Raw genomic sequence first — 25,305 nt, forward strand, 5'->3', positions numbered from 1 at the left:
CAGAGAGGTGGTCCTCTGTAGAACGCACTGTGAACCATGCTTATGATCTAGAGTCTAGTCTTAGTTCTGACACTTTCCAGCCGGGTAACCATGGATAAGTCACAGAGGTACTCTGGGCCTCAACAGTTCTTCATCTGCTTAGAGAAATAAATAAAGACAGCAGACCTTCCCTGCCTAACTCACATGGCTATTATGAAGATCAAATCAAACAAGGCGATGTCCATAAAAATACTTCATAAACACTAGTGTTCTACATCTGCAGATCAGCATCATCATCATTTATTATTGTCCTAACTATTATTATTACTTGACACTCCACACAATGTATTTACACTCACAGAAAAAAGTAGCTAGAGTCATGCCTGAAAAGACACACATCTTCCCAGATTCCTAGGCCTTATTACTCAAGTTTGCAATGAACTTGCTTTGTAAATATTGTACTTCATCAGTGCACTAAGAAGGAATACATTTTATTGCTATTAACTTATCATCTGGTTCTCTGGAAATTCCCAAACTCAGTGAATCTCTTGTGCCCAACCCAGGAGAGGCTGTAAAGAGAAGACTTTTAAAGACTTTTAAAGAAAAAAGCTAGAGGGAACAAAAAATAGAATCATGGAATTTCAGAGCTAGCAGGGACTTTCAAGATGGTTTAGAATCTAGACCAAACTTGTCATTTTCTAAGTGAGGAAATTGAGGCTCAGGGAGCCTGAGGTCACACAGATAGTGGGGGAGCAAAGCAAGAACCAAGGTCTCCTGACCAACAATCATTTTCTTATTTCATTGTGGTTGTTGCTCAATTTCAACTAAAAAGCCGTTGGCATCTACAAAGTCCTGGTGCTGAAAGTGTTAACAGACAAAGCTCAGCTGCCCAAGCCTCAGAGCACAGAGCTATTCTAAGACTACACATAACAGGAATACCAAGGGTCCGTGAACCCAGAGGGAGCAAAACTGCTGGGGCCCACTGCAAAGCATGTTGACACACTGCATGTGGTTACACATAAAAGGCAAGTGAATGAGAAAAGCAGATTTGAATCCCACCCCATTCTAATTTGGGACTGGCTCTGGGCACCTATTGGAGGGCCGGGCCACACCCCAGCAACTTTGTAAAATGATCCTTCAGTTCCTTCACTCTCTAGTCTGTGGCCTCAGTTAAAAACTTCTCTGCCTTCACAAGGGCCATGTAGATTTTAGAAAAATGACTATCAGGTGATATCAAGATCCAGGAGTGAGCATCGGTGATCATACTGTGATAGGAAGGTTCTCAGTCTGGATTCAGATAGTATCCACTAGTATCTATCATCTCCAAGCGAGTGAGCTGAAGCCTTGTGCAGCCAGGCTCATAAGTCCTTAAGAAAGTAGTTTCTCCACGTGGGAGTCTTCAGGACTCCAAATCACCTTGTGTCACAATTGCCTGTAGTGCTTGTTTAAAATCCTGTTTCGCTAGAGGTGGAGTGATGCTCAGGAATCTGTATTTTAAATACTCATCCCAGGTAATTTATGAACCAATGCTCTTAAAGCAATGTTTTTCAAACTGTGGGATACAACCCATTAGTGAGGTTAAAAAAATCAATTTAGCAAGTCGCCACCTAGCATTTCTCAAAATGAAACAGAAAAAAGTAAAACAGAATATTACAGAACAAAGTAGAAAATATCAGTATGTCTCATAGAGCAAAGATCTATAGGTATTGTTTGGCAGAAATGTTATTCTCAGCTATTTATTTAACAATATATGTGTGTATGTATTCCCATTTGCAATATAAAATATTATTTATAAAATATTTTGGGGAATAATTATACATCCCAGACCCCTTTGAGAATCTGAGGATTTTCTTCCTAGTATTCTCCTCCAAATAAGGGAGTGAAGGAGGACAGAGGGACAGCAATGTTACATACATACACACCATAATTTGCATGTGGCTAGGTATAATGGGGTCCCTGAACTTCGGGAGGCTCATACCCTGAGGACTTCTCTTAAAGATAGTTCCTACGGTGTCTAGTACCCTGGTCACACTCAGCACCTGATAATTACAGGACTATGCCAACAACTTTCTACTGACGTTCTTTGTAAATGACTGTCAATGCCTGCATGAAGCACCTGTAAGATAAGTGACCACATCGTGTTGATTCTTTTCCTCTTATATTTCAGGGTGACTAGAAATGTTGAAGTTAAATAGTGCTCTACAGAACACTGGAAGAAAGCTGTTAGCAAATTACAAAAATAAGGATTCTAAAAGTGACGGTGTGGGTACAATGTCACTGCTTCCCAAGGAACACGTTCCCTGTCTACAACATGCAAGGGTAGGCTTGGAACTGGCATCTTTTTGCACCCCTACTGATAAAGTCAACAGAGAAACATATACTTTATTTCCAAGTTAGTGACCTTTTTGACCTGTAAATGTACCCACATTTACAGAAATCTCAGCCTCACCTTCCATATATGACCAAAGGATAGACAATCCTTAGCTCTTAATGGAAAATTCAAAAATGACACAGACAATTAGAAAAAGAACAGCAACTCAGCTTGATTATCAACACAATCTCATCCCAATGGTCAAACCCATCTGCATGTAGAGAAGGTGACAATGGGGGCAAAGGTTTCAGAAACCAGCCTTTGCCAAATGTAGCACACAAAGAAGAGATGGAAAAGTGGCTAGGTATAATGTGGGGAGGGGGCAGGAGAAGATGAAGGAGTGGGGCAGGGAGGACCATTGAGAAGACAGGGAATCAAACCTCAAAAACTATTCTAAAATTTCCTGATGCTTTTCAGTAATTTGTTTTCATGTGGTGGAAACTGGCCCAGCATCGAGGATGCTTTGGGTCCATCTGTTTTTGAACTTAAGCTACAGGCAAGACTTAGAACAGCTGGAATCAGCAGCACTGACCATGTTGTATGTGTCTTGAGAAAGAAAGAAATAAAATGAATGTGTGGGAGATGGAGGAAGAGGGTTAAATGGGGCAGAGGCAGGGGAATCTGGAAGCCATCCCCAGAACACAGAGGAGAAAATGATCAAGTCAGAACTGATACAAAAGAGCTATTAGAGAGGCCAAAGCATCTGAGTGAAGAAAGCCAAGGAGGAGAAACAGCAGAGGCGCCAGAATAGGGAGTTAGCAAACAGCCCAGCAACAGAGCTGAAAGTTCTGCATGTTTGGGTGTCAGTGAGCAGTGCCCAGAGGCTTCACCTCTATGGGACCAGATCAGGATCATCCAGAGGTCCTAAATCAAGCATATTATGTGAACTGCTAGTAAACCATCTTCGCAATCATAGCCTAGAACAGAATTGAAAGTTAGATTCTTGGTTTCCTAAATGCAAGAAAGGTGATCATGGAGAATGACAGAAAGAATGTGAGAGGAGTCATCTTAGAAGAAAGTGGCAAGGGTCTCAATCCATAGGTGGCTCTCCCAGAGTCACGGCACGCCCAGGAACAGATGGTCTTCAGAAATGCTCTTTGTCTGGCCTATCGCCCCATCTCTGACTTCCGATAATGCCCTGACTTAATCTATGGAGATACGGGTCTCTCACTTCTCCTGGGATTGCTCACTCTCTAGTCAAGAGAAAAGACGTGGCAATGAGACACGTCAATCAACACCTCATATTGAAGGGGCAGGGAATTAAATACAAACAAATAAACCAAATTGTACTTCAAACAAACACTGTAACCACACTGAAGGTCTAGGGGTCGGAGGAGAAGGAACTAACAAATAAATTTTGAACACTGTGTTTTGATCCTCAAGACTGAAAACAAAAAGAAAGGACACTGGCACCAGCTTGAAGGAACTATACTAGCCAAATCTAGGACAACATAAACATTAAAATAAATATGGTAAAGGATTATAACCTGTTGAATACAATCAGAATCTATGAGTCCACACTGATATAATAAAATGACCAAATATATGAAGGAGATGGAAACACTCTTCTTTATAGTAGAATCCCAATGATAAATGTAGAAAGAATGATGGAAACTGAAAAAATTACCATTTGGTAACCATTATAATAATAATTGATTCAGGCAAGAATTGTCCACAGATGCTAAAACTAGTGGGTATAAGGTTGCAGGAATAACATGATATTCACATGGCCTCAAAATATCTCTCTAAAATATATGCATTAATTACAAAGCATAAACTAGCATAACTTTATGGTAGAGATATCTGGCAGAACGCACTTTCACCAAATGATCAAAGTTAACATTACTAGTACTGGGACGAATCATCAGCAAGTGCCTCCTGATACGATGCACTGAGAATAGGGCATCGCTTCTACACTATTCCCGCCCAAAGCACATAACCTGAATCTAATCATAAAGAAATACCAGACATTATCAGATATATCAAATTAAGGGACATTCAATAAAATAACTGGGCTGAATGCTCCCTCGAAATGTCAATGTCATGAAATACGAAGGAAGACTCGGAAATCATGCCACATTAAAGGAAACTAAACAAATAAAACAGCTGAAGGAAATGCATAATCTTGAACTTTCTTTTGCCAAAAAGAAAATTTTTGGAACAAATGGTAAACTCGAATGTCTGTGGATTATATAATATTACTGTATCAATATTAATACCATAATTTTGGTAAGTGTAGTGTCATTATGTCAGAGAACAACTACCTTGTTTTTAGTAAATACACAATGAAGTATGTAGGGGTAAAGGGGCATCGCGTCTGTAACTCGTGCTCAAGGGTTTCACAAAAACAAAATACATAAGTGCGTGAGTTGTGTATGGATAGAGAGAGAGAGAGAGAGAGAGAGGTATAAAGCAAACGTAGTAATATGTTAACATTTTTAGGCAATGTGGGTAAATGGTATACAGAAATTCTCTGTACTATTCTTGCAACTTTTCTGTAAGTCTGAACTGATGTCAAAAAAAATTTTTTTAAGATCTCATTCTGGAGAAAAATGGAAAGAAACCATTTCTCTCATCTTTCCTTTGGCAGTAAATATATACTACTCTGTGTTATCTTTTTTCATCTAATCCTCTGTCTTCCACATGACACAATGAGCCTCCTGAAGGGAGAGGCTGTGTCCCACACCTCTCTCTGACCCCCCAGCACCTGACAAACCTGCTGGTCACTGTTGATGAGGCAGATGAATCCAAGTGTTTATTACTGAATCATATATAATACACGGGACTAAAATGATCACTCAACAATTCTGGCTTCTCGACCTTGAACTCTATACTTTGCGAGAACACAGACATGCACACATACATATGCAATCTTAAAATAGTACACATTAAATGGTAACCTTTATGAGCCAGAATAGTAGCTTATTCTTCTGTGTATATTTAATTTAGGAATTCAATTCAATTCAATTCTAGACCAAGGGCACAGCCTCTTGGTCTAGAATAAGTGCCGAATGAATAAGTGTTTACTGAAAGAATAAGTGAACCTCACATACCAGAACTTGTGTCAAACTTTCTATGTCAATGCACAAAAAGGCCAGGAGTGGACTTGCTTTTCAGAAGAAATAATAGCAAGAGGGTGTTGTTAGCTCTCAAAATAATAAGTGATCTTATCAAAGATTTTCAAGCCAATTCTTTCTGATAGAGTGGCTTGAAAATAGATCCAGACCTGATAAATTCCTTTTTCTTTGTTTGATTAAAGATAAAGTAACCTTTCTAGTCATTTAACTTGGTACTAAGAAAGTCTTTAGTAGACTTTCTACTAAAGAGCTATTGCATGTCTATATTTTTTCCATATGACTTCCCCGAACTATGTTGTAAAGTAGGTTTCATAGCATTCATCATCTAGCTGGAAACTCAGTACATATGTGTGTTTGGGGGGTAGGAGTGAGGTGGGGGTCAAAAAGAGGCAGCACCAAATTCTTTAATCTTTGCCTACCTCTGATTAATGATGTAACAAAGACCTAGCAAAACCAATATTGAGAATGTATAAGAATAAAGTTAGCAAACAAGACAAAGCTCCTAACAATACATTTAATCCATATATTATGAGAACCTGAATGGCTTTGGGAGGTGCTAATGGAAGAGACTCAGCAGTAAGCCTGCCTGAGTGTCTATATGCATGTGTATACAGGACTCTGGGATAGGGAAGGGCACACATTTCCACCCATGACCAGAGAAAATAGAAGCTAGGAAGTGTCTGACAAATTGGTCCATGTGTAAAAAGGGAAGTAGGGAGGAGGGTAAAAAGTCAGTACACCGGAGAAGCCAAACCTTTCTTAATTGCGCCGGCTTCCTGGGTTCACTCTCTATTCAGAGTCCATGCAATACCCTGTGCTTTGTCTTTCATTTCCACCTATACAATGCAGAATCAATTCTGTACAACTTCCTTCTTTTGCTAAATCCTCGAGATGCAGCCTATAAATTCAAAGAATTTCAAGCATCAACAGAAACCCCCACCCCCACCCCCAGAACTTAGTTATGAACATCTGTTGTTTACAAGGGTTCAGGCTAAGAGCTGCCAGACTTGCTCTGCAACCTCTACTTTAACACAGAGGCTGCCAGGGAGGGATGTCTGAATTTCATGCAAGGATGCCCTGTCCCAACTGCTTAAACAGAAATCTGCAAACACACTCAGCATCCTACTGTTAAAGATAATCCTAGTTTATTCGATTCATTTTCTAATCCTGGTTCTTTAACCAGCTGTACCCGAAATACAGTTAAGAAGCGGAGCTGTGCTCATTGATCCTCCCTGAATTTAATACCCGAGAGGCAATGATCCAATGATCAGTGGGGGTGTATAAGAGTAGGAGGGAGCGGAGAGGATGATCCTTTTTCAACTCCGAAAAAATACAAGCCCTACTTTTTCCTCATTCTCCCTAAATCCTTCATTAACACCGAGCTCTTCCCATATGACTCTGTTTCTCTTCACAGCGTGGTACTTCAGTGCAGTGCAGGAATTAGACATTAAAATCTTTACTTCAATTAACTTAGGACCAAAACTAATTGAGAACATAACCACGCTATCTTTTACCTTTCCCTGGCTGAGCCAAGCATGAGTTCCTCCCGAGTACTCCACCTTCCCCTCCCTTCCCGGTGACTACTGGAACCTGCTTTAAATGGGGTCCTATTTTTAGATTCATGTGCCCATGCGCATACATGTTCTTATTATTCTCTCTCAGCTCGTCTCATTTTCCCCCATTTCAATTATGAAAGTCCTTATGGCAGAGACTGTCCTTTCTTCTTATCTTGTAAACCCTCCCACTTAACACAGTCAGCTCCCAATAAAGATGACATGGCTTCTGCCTTTAAAAGAGAATCGGATCAAAGTCAATTCATTTAATTAGCTGTGAATTCCTGAGAATTAAAGATCCTGGAACCAGCCGCACATTGCTTCCTGTATCTACTACAGAATTATTATGGGGCTTACAAAAACCGAGAAAAAAAAATAGTAAAAGTTCCCTGCACCCCTGCATTGTTATTAATGGACGTGATCACCAGAGTCTGTGCTCCAGCTGAGCATCTGAGGTGCATCCTGCTGACATTCCAATGGCAGAGCCTAGGAGACACAAGAAGCCCTTAGCAGTCTCCAACATCCTCCCAACTGCTTATAAAAGCATGTTTTGCTCCTGACCTGTCCTCCAACGTTCCCCACCCTAAAAGGATGATATGAAGCCATTTAAGCAGAAGCTTGGGTGCTTCTGTTCAGCCTCATGAGATAAACAACCCAGTAAACCACATTCTGTTATGGCCATGACAGGTTTGTGCTTCGCTGGCCTATTGGTCTTGATGGTGACCACTGAAAAGGACTGGGTGTCCTTTATTCACTCAGATTGCAGTTGGGACCTGTGCCTCAACACTATATCTTCGCAGAAACCCAATGATTTGGCAATTTGTGCTAAATATTGACCCTGTGAAGGTTAAGAAAATCAGAGGGTAATTGTAAGATAAATTTCCTTCTCTTGATGATTAGAAGCCTGGATCTAAAAGTAACATGCCAGGATTAACAACCTGGTTCAAGGCAGTTCGTGACGCCTATGAACATGACACTTTATAGGACAAAACATACAACAACTTAGTTTTTATATGAACTGGACATACAATTATATAGTCACATAATTGCATATTTCCTGCCCAATGCAGCCATGTCATAAAAATCAAGATGGAGGAAGGGTTTGTTATTTGCAAAGCTCCGCAGCAGTCACTGAAGAAAATGAAGATTGATGTTATATTACCCAGAGCCAGGCTTAAGAGTGCTTAACTCTGCGCAGGGAATAAACAGTGACTATACCAGGGTTTTACCTAGTATAGCTATGTTCAGTCCCAGCTCCTGAGGACAAGAATAATAGTCACTGCTCTTTGTGCCAAGCGCTGTCCTAATGGTTACAGATATATTAATTCACTTAATCAGCATAACAACTCCATGAAGTAGCTACTATTATTATCCTCAATTTATAGGTGAGGAAACTGAGGCAACTAAGAACCTTCATCTAAAAAATCACACAACCAGCAAGGGGAAAATCCAGGATCACAAACTCAGGAACTCTGGTCAGAACCTTGGGTCTTGATCATGCTACATTTCTTCTGCAGTGGCGATAATTACATCTGCTACTATTTTTTGAGTGTCTAGTAAGTTATGGGCACTAAACTAGTGATTTACATATATCTAATCCTTGGAATAACTCTTTAAGATAAGCGTTACTCTCCACATTTCATAGACAAGAAAATTAAAGCTGAACAGGGGTATGCAAGGTCACACAGCTATAAGTTGAAAAGACATGGTTCAGACCCAAATTTGTCTGGATCAAGGCTCTCAGCTTTTTCTACCAAGTCATAATGCCTCTCAAAGGGCTTTCAAATGAACTCTTTCTCTGTTCCAAAGACTGGCCACCACTCTGTCTTGCTGATCCCCTAAACTGCCTTCTTCTCTCTCTTCTAGCCTGCTTCATCAATGTGTGACACCTCCCAGATCTTCCAAAACAGACCCAACCACCATCCAGTTCTATATGGTCTGGGCCAGTGAAAATGTTGCCAAGAAACCTTTTGTTAGTTTCTAAATAAAGGCAGCTTAAGCCGTGGTAAAAGGAAGCCAACCCTTGCTCAACACCAGATGCCAAATCTGGGCAAAACCTTCCCTGAGGAAATGAACAGTTCTGCAATATGTCCAAAATGAATGAGTGACACACTGATCCCAGGAAGTAAGGGGTTCTCCCTTCTAGCAGCTTCATGCTCAAATTCAAAGAGTAACTTCACCTCATACTCATACTCAAAGAGTAACTTTCTGGTCCTTTACCCTTTTCTTGTTTGCAATCACAGCTATAACATTCTCCATGGCCATCTGACCCTATTTTTCAACCCAATGCCATCCCGTGAACTGATGAACAACTCTGAACTCAACTCCAGAAGAGAAATCCATTGGCAATAGGTGACATAACTGCAGAGACTGTGCACATTCAAATACTGGGCCCAAGGCCAAGAACATGGGCTCTACAAGAATTTCTCTTTAATTAATTGTGTACCTAACCTCCCACCGAAAGGAGTATTGAAGGTTAAATGTCTACCGGATTCCTGAAATACCTAGGTCTGCACCTTCACATCCCTTCCAACAGTTACACAACACATAACCAGCCAAATAAACAGGTTTACGTTCCATGTGCATCTTCTTAATATACTGCTAATTTAATGTTGATGAGAATAGGATATTGTCTCGTTCCTAGCCACAGCTCCTAGCTCAATGCCTACTACATAATTAGGTCTCCAAGATATATACCGAATGAATGCACAAGTAAATATATCTTTTAAATCCCTTTTCACTCTTGGCAATCTGAGCACCACAGACAATAAAAAAAAAAAAAAGTCTTCCTTTTTCCCTCCTAAACGCTTACTGTTGGAAATCAAACATGTCCATAGCCTCAACCATCGCCTCTCTATGAACATGCCCAAATCGCTACCAACAGCCCAGACGTTAGCCCAGAACATAGCCCAGATCTTTAGCTCTGAATACAGCCATTCATTTTTGTCAGTTAGTGAAAATTTCAGCTTCACTATTCTTCCAATATCTTAAACTTAACACCCTCAAACCAAATTTCTTATAGTCTAATCCTTCAAAAACAACTTTCTCCTAATTTCAGTATTTCTATTATAAAGACACCATTAATCTACCAGTTATCCAAGTTCAAAAGAGACTTCACAGCCCTCTTTCCTTTCTGCTTCCAAGCTCACTTGAAACCCAAATCTCATCAGTCAGCAATTCCTGTAGATTCTTCCTACACCAGGTGTTTTCCATCTGTCTCTACACTATAAGCTCCAGGAGCGAAGGGGGCGGTATCTGTCTTCCTGACATGTGTCTGGCACATGCTAAGAGCACAGCACATTTTTGCTAAATGGACTGAAGGATCAATTTCTATTCTTTTCATTCCTACCATCCCACCCTAATTTAGATCCTTATTATCTACTATAGCAACTGGTTACACGGTCTCAAGTTTCTTCTCATTTAGTAAATCACGACACTAAGGTTAAGGTTAATCTTCCTTAAGCAGAGTTCATACCTCTGCTCGGACACTAGCTGTTCGAATTTTCAGTGGTTTCCCGTGTCTACTGCATAGAGCCAAATCTCTGAGACAAGGCCCTCCATAATATGAGCCTATCTACCTTTGTCCAGATCCTCCACGAACACTTACTACCCCAGCCAAACCACTATATTCATTGTACTCCTAAAGTGCTTTGTACTTTCTGCCTGCTGCGCCCCTCCTACCTACAATATCTTCCCCCTCCCTCTCTCTCTCCATCGGTCAAAATCCTGTTTCTTCAAGGTCTGGTTCAAATTCCTCCCTGGAAGTTTCCTGACCACACTGACTGTGTGTCATCATCCCTTTTATGGCACACAGTTGGTACTCATCATATATTGCCTTATACTGAAGATCTGTGTTACTGTACTGAGGTATAATTTACCCCTGACTAGATTACAAATTCATGTGGAAAGAACCACCACATCTACTTTTTTGGTTCTGTCTTCTCTAAATATCTAGAATAATATCTTTAATATGTTCAACAAATATTTGTTGTTGAGGAGAAGGAAAAGCTGTAAAAATGAAAGAAAAGATGTTGGCAGTGGCTTATAAAATAGTATAAGGTCTCTGTAAGAAACACAGCAGGATAGCAATGTAGGAGTATTCCTCTAAAAATTCAACAGGAAAAAAAAACCTACCTCAAAATAAAAGAACTGAGCTATTAAAAGTAAGACATCAAAACCAAGTGAGCTATGACTGAAAGGTAATTTACAGCAAATCTATGTAAAAAACAGCCATCACATTATCAATTAGAGTCCTGCTGGGCAATATTAACACAGATTCCACTTAAAAGAGACAATCAAAGGCTCACAACAAATAGGAATACATTTATACTCTTCAGAAGCCAAAGAAAATGCAAGAACATCTTCCCTGGGAAGACCTCCTACCCTTACATAATATTTTATCTCTCCTCTTAATCAAACCAAGCAGATAGAATTTCTGACATTAATGGGGTCCTCCCGCAATTCAAAGGGATGGAGGAAGCCATATTACCTATCTTAAACAAAGCAGAATAATGTAGAATCGAATAATCGCTATAGTTCTATCTGCAGCACCTCTCACTCTATGGGGGAGGGGGAAGAGAAGGGGCATGATGGGACCACAGGGTCAGACTTTGCAGCAGAGTCAAAGCCGTGTGGGCTTTAACGAGGGTGTCTGCAGTGAGCACAGTGTGGGAGAGGACAAAAGGTGAGCAGGAGCAAAGCAGAAGAGGAAGCAAAGCCAAAGAGTGACAGGGCAACGGCTTCCAGGGTAAGCAGTCGTCCAAGAGAAGATGAAAAAAGCAGTTCAGCAACCTTTGTCCCTAAATGCAGTCACTTAAAACTGTAATAGAATACCCAACCTAACCCAGTATGAGAGGCTGAAATCTAGCCAGGGTGAGAAACTGGGCTGGAAAAGGGTGGGATGAATCCATGTGGACTGACTTCGGCCCTGGCCACCCTACCCCATCCCAAGTTAAATAGTTTCCATGTCCCTGAGACACGTCTGTCCAGAGCTGCTGCTGGCAGCTGCTCTCCTGGCAGCACAGGGAGACAAATTCATGGCATTGCTGGGCCAACAGCTGCTACAGCTCTGGGGGAGGTGACGAGTGCCCGCTGAGATGCTCTGGGCAGAGAGTGAACTATTCTAGGGATCAGTTCAAGAGTCAGCAAAATCGAGGCTACACTTCACCGGCTGAATAAAAATACAGTACAACTGCCATTCCAGACACCCAGGAAACCCACTGCCCTTTTTCTGTCCTAGCTTCTTTGACTTCACTTGCTCCTTGCCCTTACATTTGGCCCATCTTTTCTATTTCCAAGGGCATGGCTTCAGTTTGGGCCCCCATTAACCTTAGGCCAACTGCCGGACCTTCCTAACAGGTCTCCTCCCTTCCAGTGTCTCCGCTCCAATTGATCTTATGTGTCGTTGCCATAGTTACCTTTCCAAAGCACAGCAGTAATTATATTCCTTGCTCAAAAACTATCAATGGCTCCCTCATGCTAACAGAATAAAGCCCAAATCCTGTCACCTGGCATTCATGGACCCTAACCAACTTTTCCAGCCTTATTTCACTATCGATTGCATTTATTATTCCTTTCTTCAGCAAAACAGACGAGTTACCCACCAGCCTTGTCTTTCCAAACTCTGTACCTTTACCATCACTGTTCTCTCTGTCCAAAATGCTTCCTCCTCCATCTTCATCTCCTCCTTCTACTTCTTTTGCATTGTCTCAACTGAATGAAGCTTATAGACAGGCGCTTTCATTTTTCCATTTCCCAGCCATTGAATTTCACCTCCATACAGCCTTCCCCAGTCCCCAACCTGAACAAATCTTGTTTCTGTGTATACGTGAGGCACTTTGTATGGATGAGTGGCCATGGGCTTTCACCCGCCTGCCCTCTCACACATCACAGACAATGTGGCAGAGGCTTATAGTCCCCCACTATGTTTGCCCTTCTTCTATATTAACAGAAATTCTACTTTTGGGCCACCTAGAATAACTACACTTCCCGGCCTCCCTTGCAGCTCAGTATAACCATGTGACTAAGTTATGGCCAGTAGGATGTGAGCTGAAAAGGTATATGTGCCTCTTCCAGACGGCACCTTTAAAGAGTAAAGATGTACCTGCTCCTTGTCCTTTTGCTTTTCCCATTGGCTGGAATGGGGACCTGGTGGCAGTGAGCCATCTTGAGTCATATAGACAAGGGCAGCACTCTTTGAGATGGAATAAGGAGCCTGACACACCCCTGGATGGCTAATGCCTAGACAATTATGTGAGAAGAAAATCAGACTCTATCCTGTGGAAGCCACTATTATTTGGCTAACCAAATAATATCCTAACCAAAATGTATACATCTAAAAAGCCTTTCCCAGGCCAAAATGTCAAATTTCAGTTGCTAACAAATGATTCAAGCTTGACCTGGAGGTGCTGCCTGCCGAGCATCACTTCCGTTTCTGTAGCATGGTTGTCTCATCCAGTAACACTTGTGCATGCAAACATCAGAATATTTGGTTCCCTTCTGCAACACAGAGATGAGTGGAAAATGGAAAACTGAAAGTATCCTTACTAGTGTTGTGCTGAGTAGAGTTTCATCACTGTATTAATAAGACAAGGGTAGAAATCATCAGCAACTCTTCAGATGCTCACTGGACTTAAGCAGGCATACCATGGATTTAATTGTAGTGAAAAGAACAAAGACCAGGTACCAAATGATGAAAGTACATCAGGTAGGTATAATTCAGAATTTCATATGCATGCCTATAGTAATAGAGCCCACCTGCTCCACATAAAACTATGATCTGACATTCAACCATTTGACTGTTCTGTCCACTTTTGGGAATAAATTATGTATGAAAGTGGGAAGTTGCCTAGAGCCTCTTACGGACCTCCTCACCATGTTCAGTGCATTTGTGTGTATGTCTCATCTCCTCTTTTATTAGGCTATACCATTTGAAATTGCCACGGTACGACCACTTTTTGACCTAAAACCCAGTAATTTCATACATTTCACTCTAATGGATTGAGTTCTTGGGTTTGAAGCTCATTTTGGTCATCTCTGCATCTCTCGCAATGCCCTATACATGGAGAGTATCAACAAAAAATTGCTGGGATTAACTTTTATAGATCTTCTACTTGAAAGACTTCTAGTTCCATCCAATGACACTATCCTACCTTACCTTCTATCTTTTCAACTGCTTTTTAAAAGTCTCCCCCTCTCTTTCATTCTTTCCCTTCCTCCTTCCCTCCCCCACCTCCTCTGGTAACCTTTAACTTCTAGCAGTAATTTTAGTGCTCTCTAATTTAGGCGTGCCCCAGCCTTGGGTCCTGGTTTTAGCTCTTTGTTCTTCTTCCTCTCTTCTCCAAGTTCATATACTTTCATACCTTCCACAATCACTTTTATACTGAAGATTATGCTATCTAGTCCCAGTCATCACCTCCTCCCTCAGTAGCACAACATTCCACCTGGATGCCCGAAGGCCTCCCAGTGCCCCAAACCCAACACGGCCAAGGTTGGCTCACCATTCACAACAGGTCTTCCCTCAACATCCCCACTTCTATCGTAGATGCCACAATTCTTCCAGGTTGCCAGGTTAGAGATGTAGGGTCACCTATGACCACTACAGTTCTTCACCTAATTAGTTATCTAGTCCTGCCCAGTTTCTTGAATATATTCCCTCCCCTCCACTCTTTTTTCTATCACATTGTGCTCGGATTACCTCCCCTCCCCAAACCTCTATCTTGGCCTTTTCCCGACATAAAAATTCATTCTTTTTTTTTTTTTTAGGCGAGGCAACTCTTGGTTGATCTCACAGATTGCAAGGACCTTGTCAGCTTACAATCCCTTACTTTTTATACAGAACCTGGTCTTCCTACATGGTCTCCCATCCAAGTACTAACCAGGCCTGCCCCTGCTTAGCTTCCGAGAATAGACGGGAGTGGGCTTGTTCAGAGTGGCATGGCCATAGCAAAAATTCTTTCTTTTACCACATCTTTTCCAATGTCTCTCTCCCCACACAAAAACCCAGAGGGCTCACCACCACACTGCCGTATCAAATCTAAACTCTACGTATCTGTCAAAGAGCCATTATTTGGTACCTACTCTACTTATCTAACCTTATCTTCCACTGTTTTTGAAAATATCTGCGTTCTCATAATATTTGGCTCATACCTTTATTAAAGGCCTTTTTACATTATATTGTTTACATGTCTCTCCTGTTAGCCAGGATTCTAGAGCTTATCTTAGTCTCCATAGGAATCAACATACAGTACAGTACTCAGTAGGTATTTAAGAGAGTTTTGTTGAATAAGTAGATTGTTACTCAGGATAAGATCAGACAGGAAGCTATTAAAGTAAACTAGCCATAAAGTGACAATAAAATGAGTGGAGACATCCTCCTCTTACAAGTTCTTGTAGCACCTTGTACTTTAGTCTTGTAACACTTAACTCCTCTAAACGTGTGATTTGCTTAATGCCTGCTGCCTCATTCTATTCTAAGTGCCAAGTGAAGAGGCAGTGCTCGTTCACTGCTATATCCTAAGACACAATGTTTAGCCTGAAGGAGTTCAAGGAATATGCAATGGACATTTGTTGAATGAATGTAAAAGAACCTTCCTTTTAATGAAGCTGGATCCCTCACTAGTCCCTGTACCCTCATCAATGCCAAAAATTCCTGCTTCCTCCTACCTGTATATGCTATTCTCTCCTACACAAATCTACTTTTAAAACCTAACTTAGGTCTCACTTGCTTCATGAAAACTCTCCTGACCATTCTAGATCCTTTATCTCTCATGATTTACCTCTGACCTCTTATCACATCTATATTCTACATAAAAGCAATGTTCTCTTAATGAGAACATTATTGCTTTATCCTCTAATTGCTTCCTGTATTAAAAATCTTTTCTTCCCCAGCTATGGGCCCCTCTGGATACACACAACAAACTAATCTTGTATCTTCCAATACTTGTACAATATGGAGCTAGCTCTTAATAAATACTCATTGGTTGTTTGGGGGAAAAAATGAAACCAGGTACAAGCTTTATCAAGGAAATCGATTCTTCCAGCCTTGGAAAAAACACTATTCCTTGTATGTGGTCTTAATCAGAGCAATTCTGATGATTTAGAGAGTAGCAGATCTGTAATTTAATTTGTAGTAAATATGTCCTTAAGCTGAGTATATGATATATTAGTAAAAACCAAATATTTTAAACTTAGGAGGAGCTTATTAACAGAATAAATCTAACTTTGAATCATTTTTCTAAAGCACATGATTCCTCCCCCAAATCTTCATTTATCATATACTAAAATAACATTTTATCCTCTCAGGATTGCTTATCATAAAGAGAACAGAACTTAGGAAAGATAAGGGACTCTGAGGACAAAACATCTGGAGGAAATTCTCCTTCTGGCCAAACTGGGAATGTCACATGTTCTTCTCAATTTTAGCCTCCATGTCATTGCTCAGAGCTGGTTTATAAAAGATAATTTGTGTCTCAAATTATTAGGGCAATAAACAAAAATGGAAAATAAGATACATTTGGCATTAATTCTTAAATTTATTCCCTCATTAACACATCCAATAATATTTAATGAGCATTTATTATATATCTCATATTATGCTAAGCACTGTGGGGGACTGAAAGATGAATTAGAAAAGCTTATACAATCTACTAAGGGAAGATAATATAAGACAGACAGTGCCGAATGCCCTCATAAAAGAACCAATAAAATGCTTATAATTCTCTTCTAAGAATTCAGAAGAGGGAGAACATTCTTTCTTCTGGGAGAATCAGGAAAGTTTCTTGGAACAGGCTGCATCTGAGATGCGTCTTAAAACATGGATATGGCTTAGATATGCAGAGATGTAAAAAATGGACACATAAGTTCAAATAACAGGATGAGCAAAGGCCCATTGGAATTAATATTCTGTTTGGCTAAGGTATAGTGGAGCAGAAACAGGAAATAAGGTTGGAAAGCTAGTCACGGCCAGATGTAGAGGGGCTAGAGGACCAAGTCAAGGAGTGTCTGCCTTTGTGAATAAAGCAGCACTTCTCAAACTTTAATATGCACGCGAATCACTTGGGGATCTTGTTTCAGTAGATCTGGGGGTAGGACCCAAGATTCTGCATTTCCAACATCCCAGGTGGTACTGATATTGGGAGACTGCACCTTGAGTATCAGGAACATAGACACATAGACTGTGGGGAACCACTGCACAGAGAAGCTGCCTGATCTCCAGTGTGTTCCTGGAAGACTCAAGCTGATAACAGTGGATCAGGCAGATTGGAATGGGGAGAACTGGAATGTAGACTGTAGTCCTCAATGCTGATTGGAATGCAGACTGTAGTCCTCAACGCTGGTCGTTGGTTAGAATCCTCTGGGAAGATTTTATACCATACTGTTACTCAGGCCCTATTCCCAGAGATTCTGACTTAATTGGTCTGGAGTGGGGCCCAGATTTCAACATTTAAAAAAAAAGTTCTCCAGGGAATTCTAATGTGCAGCCAGGATTGAGAACCTCTGCTGTAGATGACACAGTTAAGTACTGCAATCATTCAGGTAAAGATGATGATGATCTAAACTAGGACAATGGCAGTGAGAACAGAGTGAAGAGGCCAGTTGTATAAAATACTACAAAAGTAGGAGGAATAGACTTTAGCAACTGTCTGGGCAGCGATTTAGACTTATGGCTACAACATCATTCATTTGTTCTGGTTAAAGACAGTTTGGTGAAATGATTAAGAACAAAGACTCTGGAGCCAGCCCGTTTCAACTCCAGCTCTGCTATTTATTTACTAGGGGTGTGTGTGTGTGTGTGTGTGTGTGTGTGTGTGTGTGTGTGAGAGAGAGAGAGAGAGAGAGAAAGAATAGAGAGAGAAATCTTGGGCAAGTTCCTTAACCTCTTTATGACTCAGTCTCCTCATCTGTAAATTGGTGATATAACAATAACCAACATACAGAGTTGTTGTGAAGATTAAGTGAGTTAACGTATTATGTAAAGCCCTTAGAATCATGCATAGCACATAAGAAAACCTACAAAAGTGTTTGCTGTTATTATCAACATGGCTCATCATATATTCTGATCTCTCCACGATGATGAACTGCATGTAAGTGATGGAGAAGTCACTGAGGACTCTCAAACCTCAGCCAACTTGAAGGCACTGGGTTACCTGTTACATGAATTCAACTGGATCTAGGTGGCACACCCTGCCTCCCTCCATCCAGGCCCCCATCCCAAGATCTTTGAAAGTAGCAGCCACAGAGTCCCTACTTGAATTGCTGGTCCTTGGTGCTGCGTGTCTTCGCCAGGAAGCGCTCTGCCAGCTTTTCTAGGTTGCGGGAATAGTCCATCTCGATCTCAGCCTTCTTTCGGAAGAAGTCCTGGAGGTCCTGCAACAGCTGCACCCGAAGTTCACACTGCTGGTCCAGGCATTTCATCTGCTCTGTAAGCTGAGCGCGGATCTCTACAACAAAAGCCAGGCAAGACAGTCAGACAGATATCCCTGAGAACCACACAGGCCATCATTTACCCCTTCTGTTCACTTGTTCCCTGTCCTCTGGAGAACTTAAAGCCTTTAATGATAAAATAACAACAACAACAACAACAACAACAACAACAACAACGACTAAATCTGGCCAACAATGACTAAACCTGGCCTAAACTCTACCAACTCTTTTCAGACTATTGAAAAACACTGAAACCAGGAATCTGTTGAATCATTTAAGAGAAAATGCTTGTCAGAGATAATAATATTCAGAGCTACCATTTATTGAGCAATTTACTGTGTTTCTGGCACAGTGCCAGAATGTTGGCTCTCTTCTGGCAGAGAGCCTAATGAATTATCTCCCAGCCATCCTGTTGGGTAGGCACTACTTTCATCCCCATTTTAAGATGAGAAAACTGACTCTTAAAGAAGTGAAGCTATTATATTAGGTAGTAGAGCTAGGATTCAAAACCAGACAGACTGACTTTAGAAACCAAACTCTTACTTTTTATACTTTCTCCCATCATTTCAAAATGTTTTTCCACATCTTCATGAATTAGGGTGAAGGTCAGGATATTTTAATGGGGCCAGAAAGGGCCCTGCGCAAGGCCAAATGGTGGTAATAAAAAATGAAACAAGCACCAGGACTTTTAGGCAAGCAAACCTACCCACTGTTGAGCAGATTCCATAGTTTCCAATATTACAGAATGTAAATCAGTCTCTAAGAAGCTGACTTTTTTCACCAATGGCTATCACTCATATCTCTGTTGCTTCATCCTTACCAATGCTTAGAGCCCCTGCTGTCAAACCTAGAAAAATATTTCTGATTAAGTTCCAGCTTGGCAGATTTCTGGAAGGCAGAGTCCTCATACAGGGCTCGCAAACGCCCTCTTGGGAACTGCAGCAGTGGTAGCTCCAGCTGCAACCAGATCTGCTTCAAATGCAATACTGCGTTTGTTATTGACAAGAGACCTGGCACACACAGGAAGCAGCTTGCCAAAGCCAGACTGCTTGTCAGCTCAGGGAAGGCCTGTAGTGTGTATCCTGCTGAAGTTATGTCCCTATCCCCATCTCAGTCACAATGGAGCCATTTCTTTTACCTTCTTCCCCTCCAAGCCTGCTCAGCTACAATGCATTAGAATGTGACAGTGACTCCAATCTCAGGAAAAAAGAGTACCTATCTGTAATATTATGCCTTTCTTTATGCATGCTCCAAATTCATTCCCAAATAGTACAGTTGTAACAATGCTTTGTGTCTATGCTGTGTAATGCATAGGGAGAGGGGATCTAGTTTTCATCAGAGGTATGGGTAAATCAAGCAAATCCAAGATCAAGGCTGTGATGTTGCAAGGTTTGCCAAGTATTCCTATTATGAAGCAATGAAAGATGGGCAAATGATGCATTTGGCTTTCCCTAGAGTAGCTAAGGGTCCATAATCTATCCCCGACTTCATTTTTTTTTTTTTTTAATTTTCATAGATATCAGGATGTAGCACAAGTATCTGGTCCTTTATAGGTGATCTTAGGTGATCTGTAAATGTAGTTCGCACCTTCTTCATCTCCATGCCTCTCCCTTGCCAACCACCAATGTCAGCCAGGCCTGCAGTAACCTCACCTGAACTGAAACTGAGCACCGAAGGATTGTTTCAAGCAGACAGAAGGCTGCACTGAAAAGCCGCCTACTCATCACTCATCAAAGCTCTCTTGTTCTGTGTTTTTTGGAGTCTGATTACAAGGGTGTTGGAGGGGAAGATCCGCAGAGGGCATGTCAGGCATCTGGCTCTTGCCAGAGATTTCTGGGCCTCTTAAAGGCATCAGCCCTTGCCGATACTATTCCTAGAGGCATCTGTGCCCTTTCTATCCACTGACAGATAGAGGCTGTAGCTGACAGTAGTAGTTATTGGGTGGGCAGACTGTGAGTGGAGAGGATACTTGCCATGCTTATCAATATTACTTACAACTGACCGATTGAATGAGATTCAGGCCTTCTTTGGGTGAAAAGGTACCTAGTCAGTAACAGAAGGTGCAGGAGGAGGTAGATGGGCAATGGGGCTGTCAGGCCCCTCTAAGTCACCTGTAGTTCACTTAAGACTTTGCCTTCATAATTTTCACTAACCAGGAGAGCAGAAAGGAATACGGTAGAATGGATGATGTCCACTCTCTGCCAAAAAAAGAGGGGTCTAGGCTAATTCCCATGATATCCATTAAGTCCTAGTGGTAGACCTGTCCTGTTCAAGGAACAAGCACTGCAGAGGAGGCCTCTGAGATACCCAACCTAATCTAAGATGCCCCCAAGCACATCCAGCAGCAGGGAATCCCATCCTGACCTTCTCAGGTGCCTCAGTGAGTGGGCAGCACAACACAAAGTGACCCCACCCTCAGGTATCCCTCCAGGCCCTGAAGGAAAGGAGCGTATATGTTCACTGGATACCCTTTGCGGGCCTTTATACATCATCTCATTTAATCTTCACAACTAGTTCCCTAAGGTAGCCCCAACTATTCTGATTGCACAGATGAAAAAAACTGAAGTAAGACTTGTTAAGTAATTTACCAAAGGGTCATACAATTAGGTACACGCAGGGCAAAAGCTCATTAAGGTTTGACTGACTTGTCAAAGAGGTTGATAGTGAGACGAGAGAAACAAACCACGAGTCTGGAGTCTCTGAAGGTATTTCTAGGTAAATCACAGTTTCTTTGTCCACTCTCCCACCCCCCACCCTGGAAACATCCCCTTCTCCACCTTGCAGCTCAGGAGTGATTCAGGTCCCTAGAGTCCAGTTTGGACCAGTCCACTGACTCACTAACTAGCCTACATTTCAGCTAGTCCACAACTGGGCTGGATCCCTTCCCTGCTTCCGAGATCAACTCTACAGGGCAGCTCTGGAGGAAGTGTTTTCTTGTCCTCTGAGCACACCCTGAGGGCTGCCAGTCAGCCCAGAGAGCAGAGAAAGCAAGAAAGTGATATCCCCACCCCTGATCCAGGAAAAGAGTCTCTGCTAATAGATAACCACCTGCCACTGAAGTTGATTTGTGATTTGACACCACCGAGCATCTCCCCTCCCACACAACCTGCATGGAAGGAGAAGCCTCCCTGGGCACCCACACAGACATTTAAGGGAGACTCCCACCACCGTCACCTCCAGGCCTGCAGCTCCAAGGCAGAATGAGTGCTCTGTCCAAGGCAAAATGTGATGCTTCAAGCTTTTGCTGCTGCTGCAAAGACAAACAATGGTCCCCAAGAAGGCGGCTGTACCAGTCCATGCACATAAGGGGCAGGAAACAATAGGCCACTGAATGCCAGCATGCCTGGGCCATGTGCCCAGGCTGGAGGCCCTTCTGCACCCTGACCTACCCACAAACTACAAGGGCAGAAAGAAGAAAGGGGCAATTTATAAAAACATGGAGGAATTCCTCATAGTTCCATCGTGTGCTTAGGCAAGTATGCACGTGCACATGTGTGCACACTCAGACACACGCACTCACATCACCCACATTGTGCTTCACCATACAAACTCAAAAAGGCTTTACAAATCTAGTTATAGTTGGATGAGAGTTCGTGGGAGCTAGGGATGATAAGATCCTTGTTGGTTCTGTGCTAGAGCAACATGGGAAGAAGTCACTCCCAGTTTCCAGAAGCAGCTGTATCCCAGGAATGTGAATTAATGCCATGACCATTCACAAAGCCAAAGTACAAAGGTCACCATGAACTATTTGGAGTGATATATGCCAAAAATGACCTCCCATGGGCACCTAACAGAGCCCATTTATTCAGCGAATCTTTACTGAGCCCCAACTATATGGCAGACACTGTACTAGGTGACAGTGACAGAAGAAATAACAGGCCCGAGTCCTGCCCTAATGAAGCATGGCTTGACAAAGAAGAGGAAGAAAACGAAAGCAAAGACAGTCTTTTTGCTTTTGTCCTGAATATTCTTTATTATAACATAGCCATGGAAATAAGCCCCAACCCGAAGACCAGAGATTTATAAATCTATTAGTAACAGATAAAAATAAACAAGCAACAAACCCAATAAAAATTCACTGTCTTCTGACTCTTTGTTTTTCTATTACATTTTTTCTTTTAAATGACACTTAAATAGAAACTGCAGCTTCCCTTGCAAAAGGGACAAAAGTTTTAGAACAAATTTTCCGAGTTTCAGAGTTGACTTTTGGTTGATATTTCATTCAAGATTCAAATCTAAATTTGACCCTACCATTCCGGAATTAGACAGTGGTGATGGTTACACAATCTTGTGAATATACTCAAATAAAACAAAACACCCAGTAAACCGTATGCTTTAAAAGGGTGAATTTTATGATATGTGATTTATATCTCATTAAAAGATTCAACCCAACCAAATAGCTCGTTCTGTTAAGCACCATTCTGCCAGCTAAGGGGAAAATGGCCTGATAAACAAGGCACCAAAAGGAGGAAGGAATTCTCGGTTTCCATTTCTCCATTTCTATGGGCCAAATCTCAGTTCTCCATTGAGTATACTTAAAACAAATCTTGAAAGCTGCCACTCTGGACAGCAAACTTGGCCATGACATTGAACTGCACTGGCAGATCATCATCCCATCAATTCCGAGGTGTCAGATGAAAACCTGGCAAGGAATGTTTTTATGTATTAGTTCAAGTCAGGATCGGCAGACACATCCAGCAAAGCTTCCCCTGGGAAGTACTGACTCTTTGTCCGTGCTTGGCCACAGCTAAGATCCTAACTATACCTGTTCTGGGAGTTAGAAGGAGGCTCGTTTCCTTTTTAGAAAGATGCTGACAGGCCAAATGAAGGATGAAATTAGAAGAAAAACTAGCCCTAATAGGACACTGATCATTTAACGAAAGCAGTCATGGACCTGCCACATAGACAATCATATAGATGCTAAATTATAAAACACCTGCCAATCAAAAGGTGACGCAGTCCTCTGAACACTGTCCACAATTCAGAGCACACCCAAGGAATTCGCTAGCCAGCAGAGTACAGAGGGATTTCTTCAGCCAAAGCTTTCAATCCAGAGATATTAGCCCATTCTTTCCTTCTTTCAAAATTCTTCTCCTTCAGGAATTTTCTCTGATTAAGTCGCACAGAACCCCCTCTTATGGAACTCAATTTCTAAGGAGAAAATGGGGGTGGGAGGGCAGCCTGGGCAAAGATGTAACCTTTGGAGAGTAACACAGGCACGTCCTTCCTTTATCCTTGATGTGCCAGCACCTAGGGGATAGGAGCTGCAACTCCCGCAGGTTCTGTTCAGAGAGTGTGAAGCATGAGATCAGCCCAGGTTCCCCACTGGGAACCGGGCCTGCCAGTCTTTTTCCACAAAATCTGTCTCACCTGCTTTTAGCCCTTTCACAAACACATGATGTCACCTCAGCCATCTGAAGAATATTAATTCCTAGTACCTCCCCAGCAAGTGTTATATAAGAAGACAATTGAGGCTTTCATCCAGCTCTATCCTCCATATCTCTTACCAAGACCTCTTATCACGAAGGTAATCAGCCCTCTGAAAACTGTCCCCCAGGAAACAAAATGCTGGAATGCCCTGCCAAGTCTTACTCTTTGCCCTACTGGTTCGCTGTTCTACAAACTCAGTAATGGGAGGGCCCTTACAAATCTCTGTTGGACGGAGCAGAGAACCAAAGCGTAGAAAAGGGAAAGGAATTGCCAGAGATCACACAGCTATTTAGCTGCAGATCTAGGCCTGAAACCCAGGTCACAGAATTCCCAAGCCAATGTTCTTTCTTACTTACTCTTACTGCAAATATTTATTTGAGCACCTTCCAGGAGCTCTGAGAATAAGAAGACAAAAGTCCTCCCTCAAAGTTAGCAAGGCAGTAGGGAAAAAACAAGGGAGAAAAAAAAAAAGCCCTATAAAAACAAGGTGAAATAAGATAAGTAAACAAGGTATTCACACAGTGCCGTGAGAGCAGAGAGAAGAGAGACATGCATCAGTTTTAGCCCACTTACTATATACCACAGCTTTCAGTGACTACATAGTATTACTTATCTACTAATCTGAGTTGTCCGTGTTCCAAGAAAAGGCCATCAAGCTACTTTCAGTAAAGTAGAAAACAGCAAATAGTCTTCCTCAAAGAGAGTGACTAATGGCCTTTTTCCTCATTACTTTGCCTTATTGAATATGATGTAGAAATAAACATGAGTTAATCCAAACAACCAACCAACAAGTGACTACTAAGCTTCCAGGATGTGTGGATGTGAGAGATACTTATTGTTTTTCCTCCTTGCATCCATATTCTCCCCCACTCTCATTCATATTAGTAATGCTGATTCTACCTGTGCCCTTTCCAAAGATGGTAGATGTTACCTCCAGGCCTTGTTTGGGAGCTGCAAGACCTGGGCACAATGAAAGTTGAGACTGCTGCCACCAGCTTGCCACCATGAATGGAAAGCTTTTTTGAGAATAGAGCTGACCTGGAGAAGCGGAGCTGAGAAACAGAAAAAGGAAACGAGTTCGTGAATCGAGTCACAGCCAATGCCAGCCCTATCCCTGCACCTTTCCGTCACAGAAGCAGACCCACCTTTTTGCCTAAAATAGTCTACATGGGGTTTTTGTCCTCTTGCAAACAAAGGAAACCTAATGGATATGAGGGATTCTGAAGTTTCAGAAACATGAAGGTTCCTGTTCTCAAGGAACTTACAATCTAATTGTGAAGATACGATAAAAATATACATTTTCAAAAATTATATACTTATATATTACATAATTGTGCTAGACATTTGATTTCCTAAAATTTTTTATGATATTGTGTACTGTAAGTACATGAAATTAAGAATAAATACTGTAAGCAACAGTTTTGAGAACTCAGAACGAGCAATGAGGACTAACCTCACTGAAGTAAGGCTT

At 41.7% G+C, this 25,305-nt stretch overlaps 1 protein-coding gene across 5 annotated transcripts in view; it reads right to left on the reverse strand.

Moving 5' to 3' along the window:
* Positions 1-25,305, reverse strand: part of SRGAP2 (SLIT-ROBO Rho GTPase activating protein 2) — a 230,723-nt gene that overhangs the window by 124,670 nt on the left and 80,748 nt on the right. For all 5 annotated transcript variants that reach the window (XM_023538273.1, XM_011372959.2, XM_011372958.2 and 2 more), the window contains exon 3: positions 18,229-18,421. In XM_023538273.1, coding sequence (XP_023394041.1) covers positions 18,229-18,421 — 193 coding nt within the window. The remainder of the gene's footprint in view (positions 1-18,228; positions 18,422-25,305) is intronic.

The sequence above is a fragment of the Pteropus vampyrus genome, unplaced genomic scaffold (assembly GCF_000151845.1).
Source record: "Pteropus vampyrus isolate Shadow unplaced genomic scaffold, Pvam_2.0 Scaffold217, whole genome shotgun sequence".
Classification (NCBI taxonomy): domain Eukaryota; kingdom Metazoa; phylum Chordata; class Mammalia; order Chiroptera; family Pteropodidae; genus Pteropus; species Pteropus vampyrus.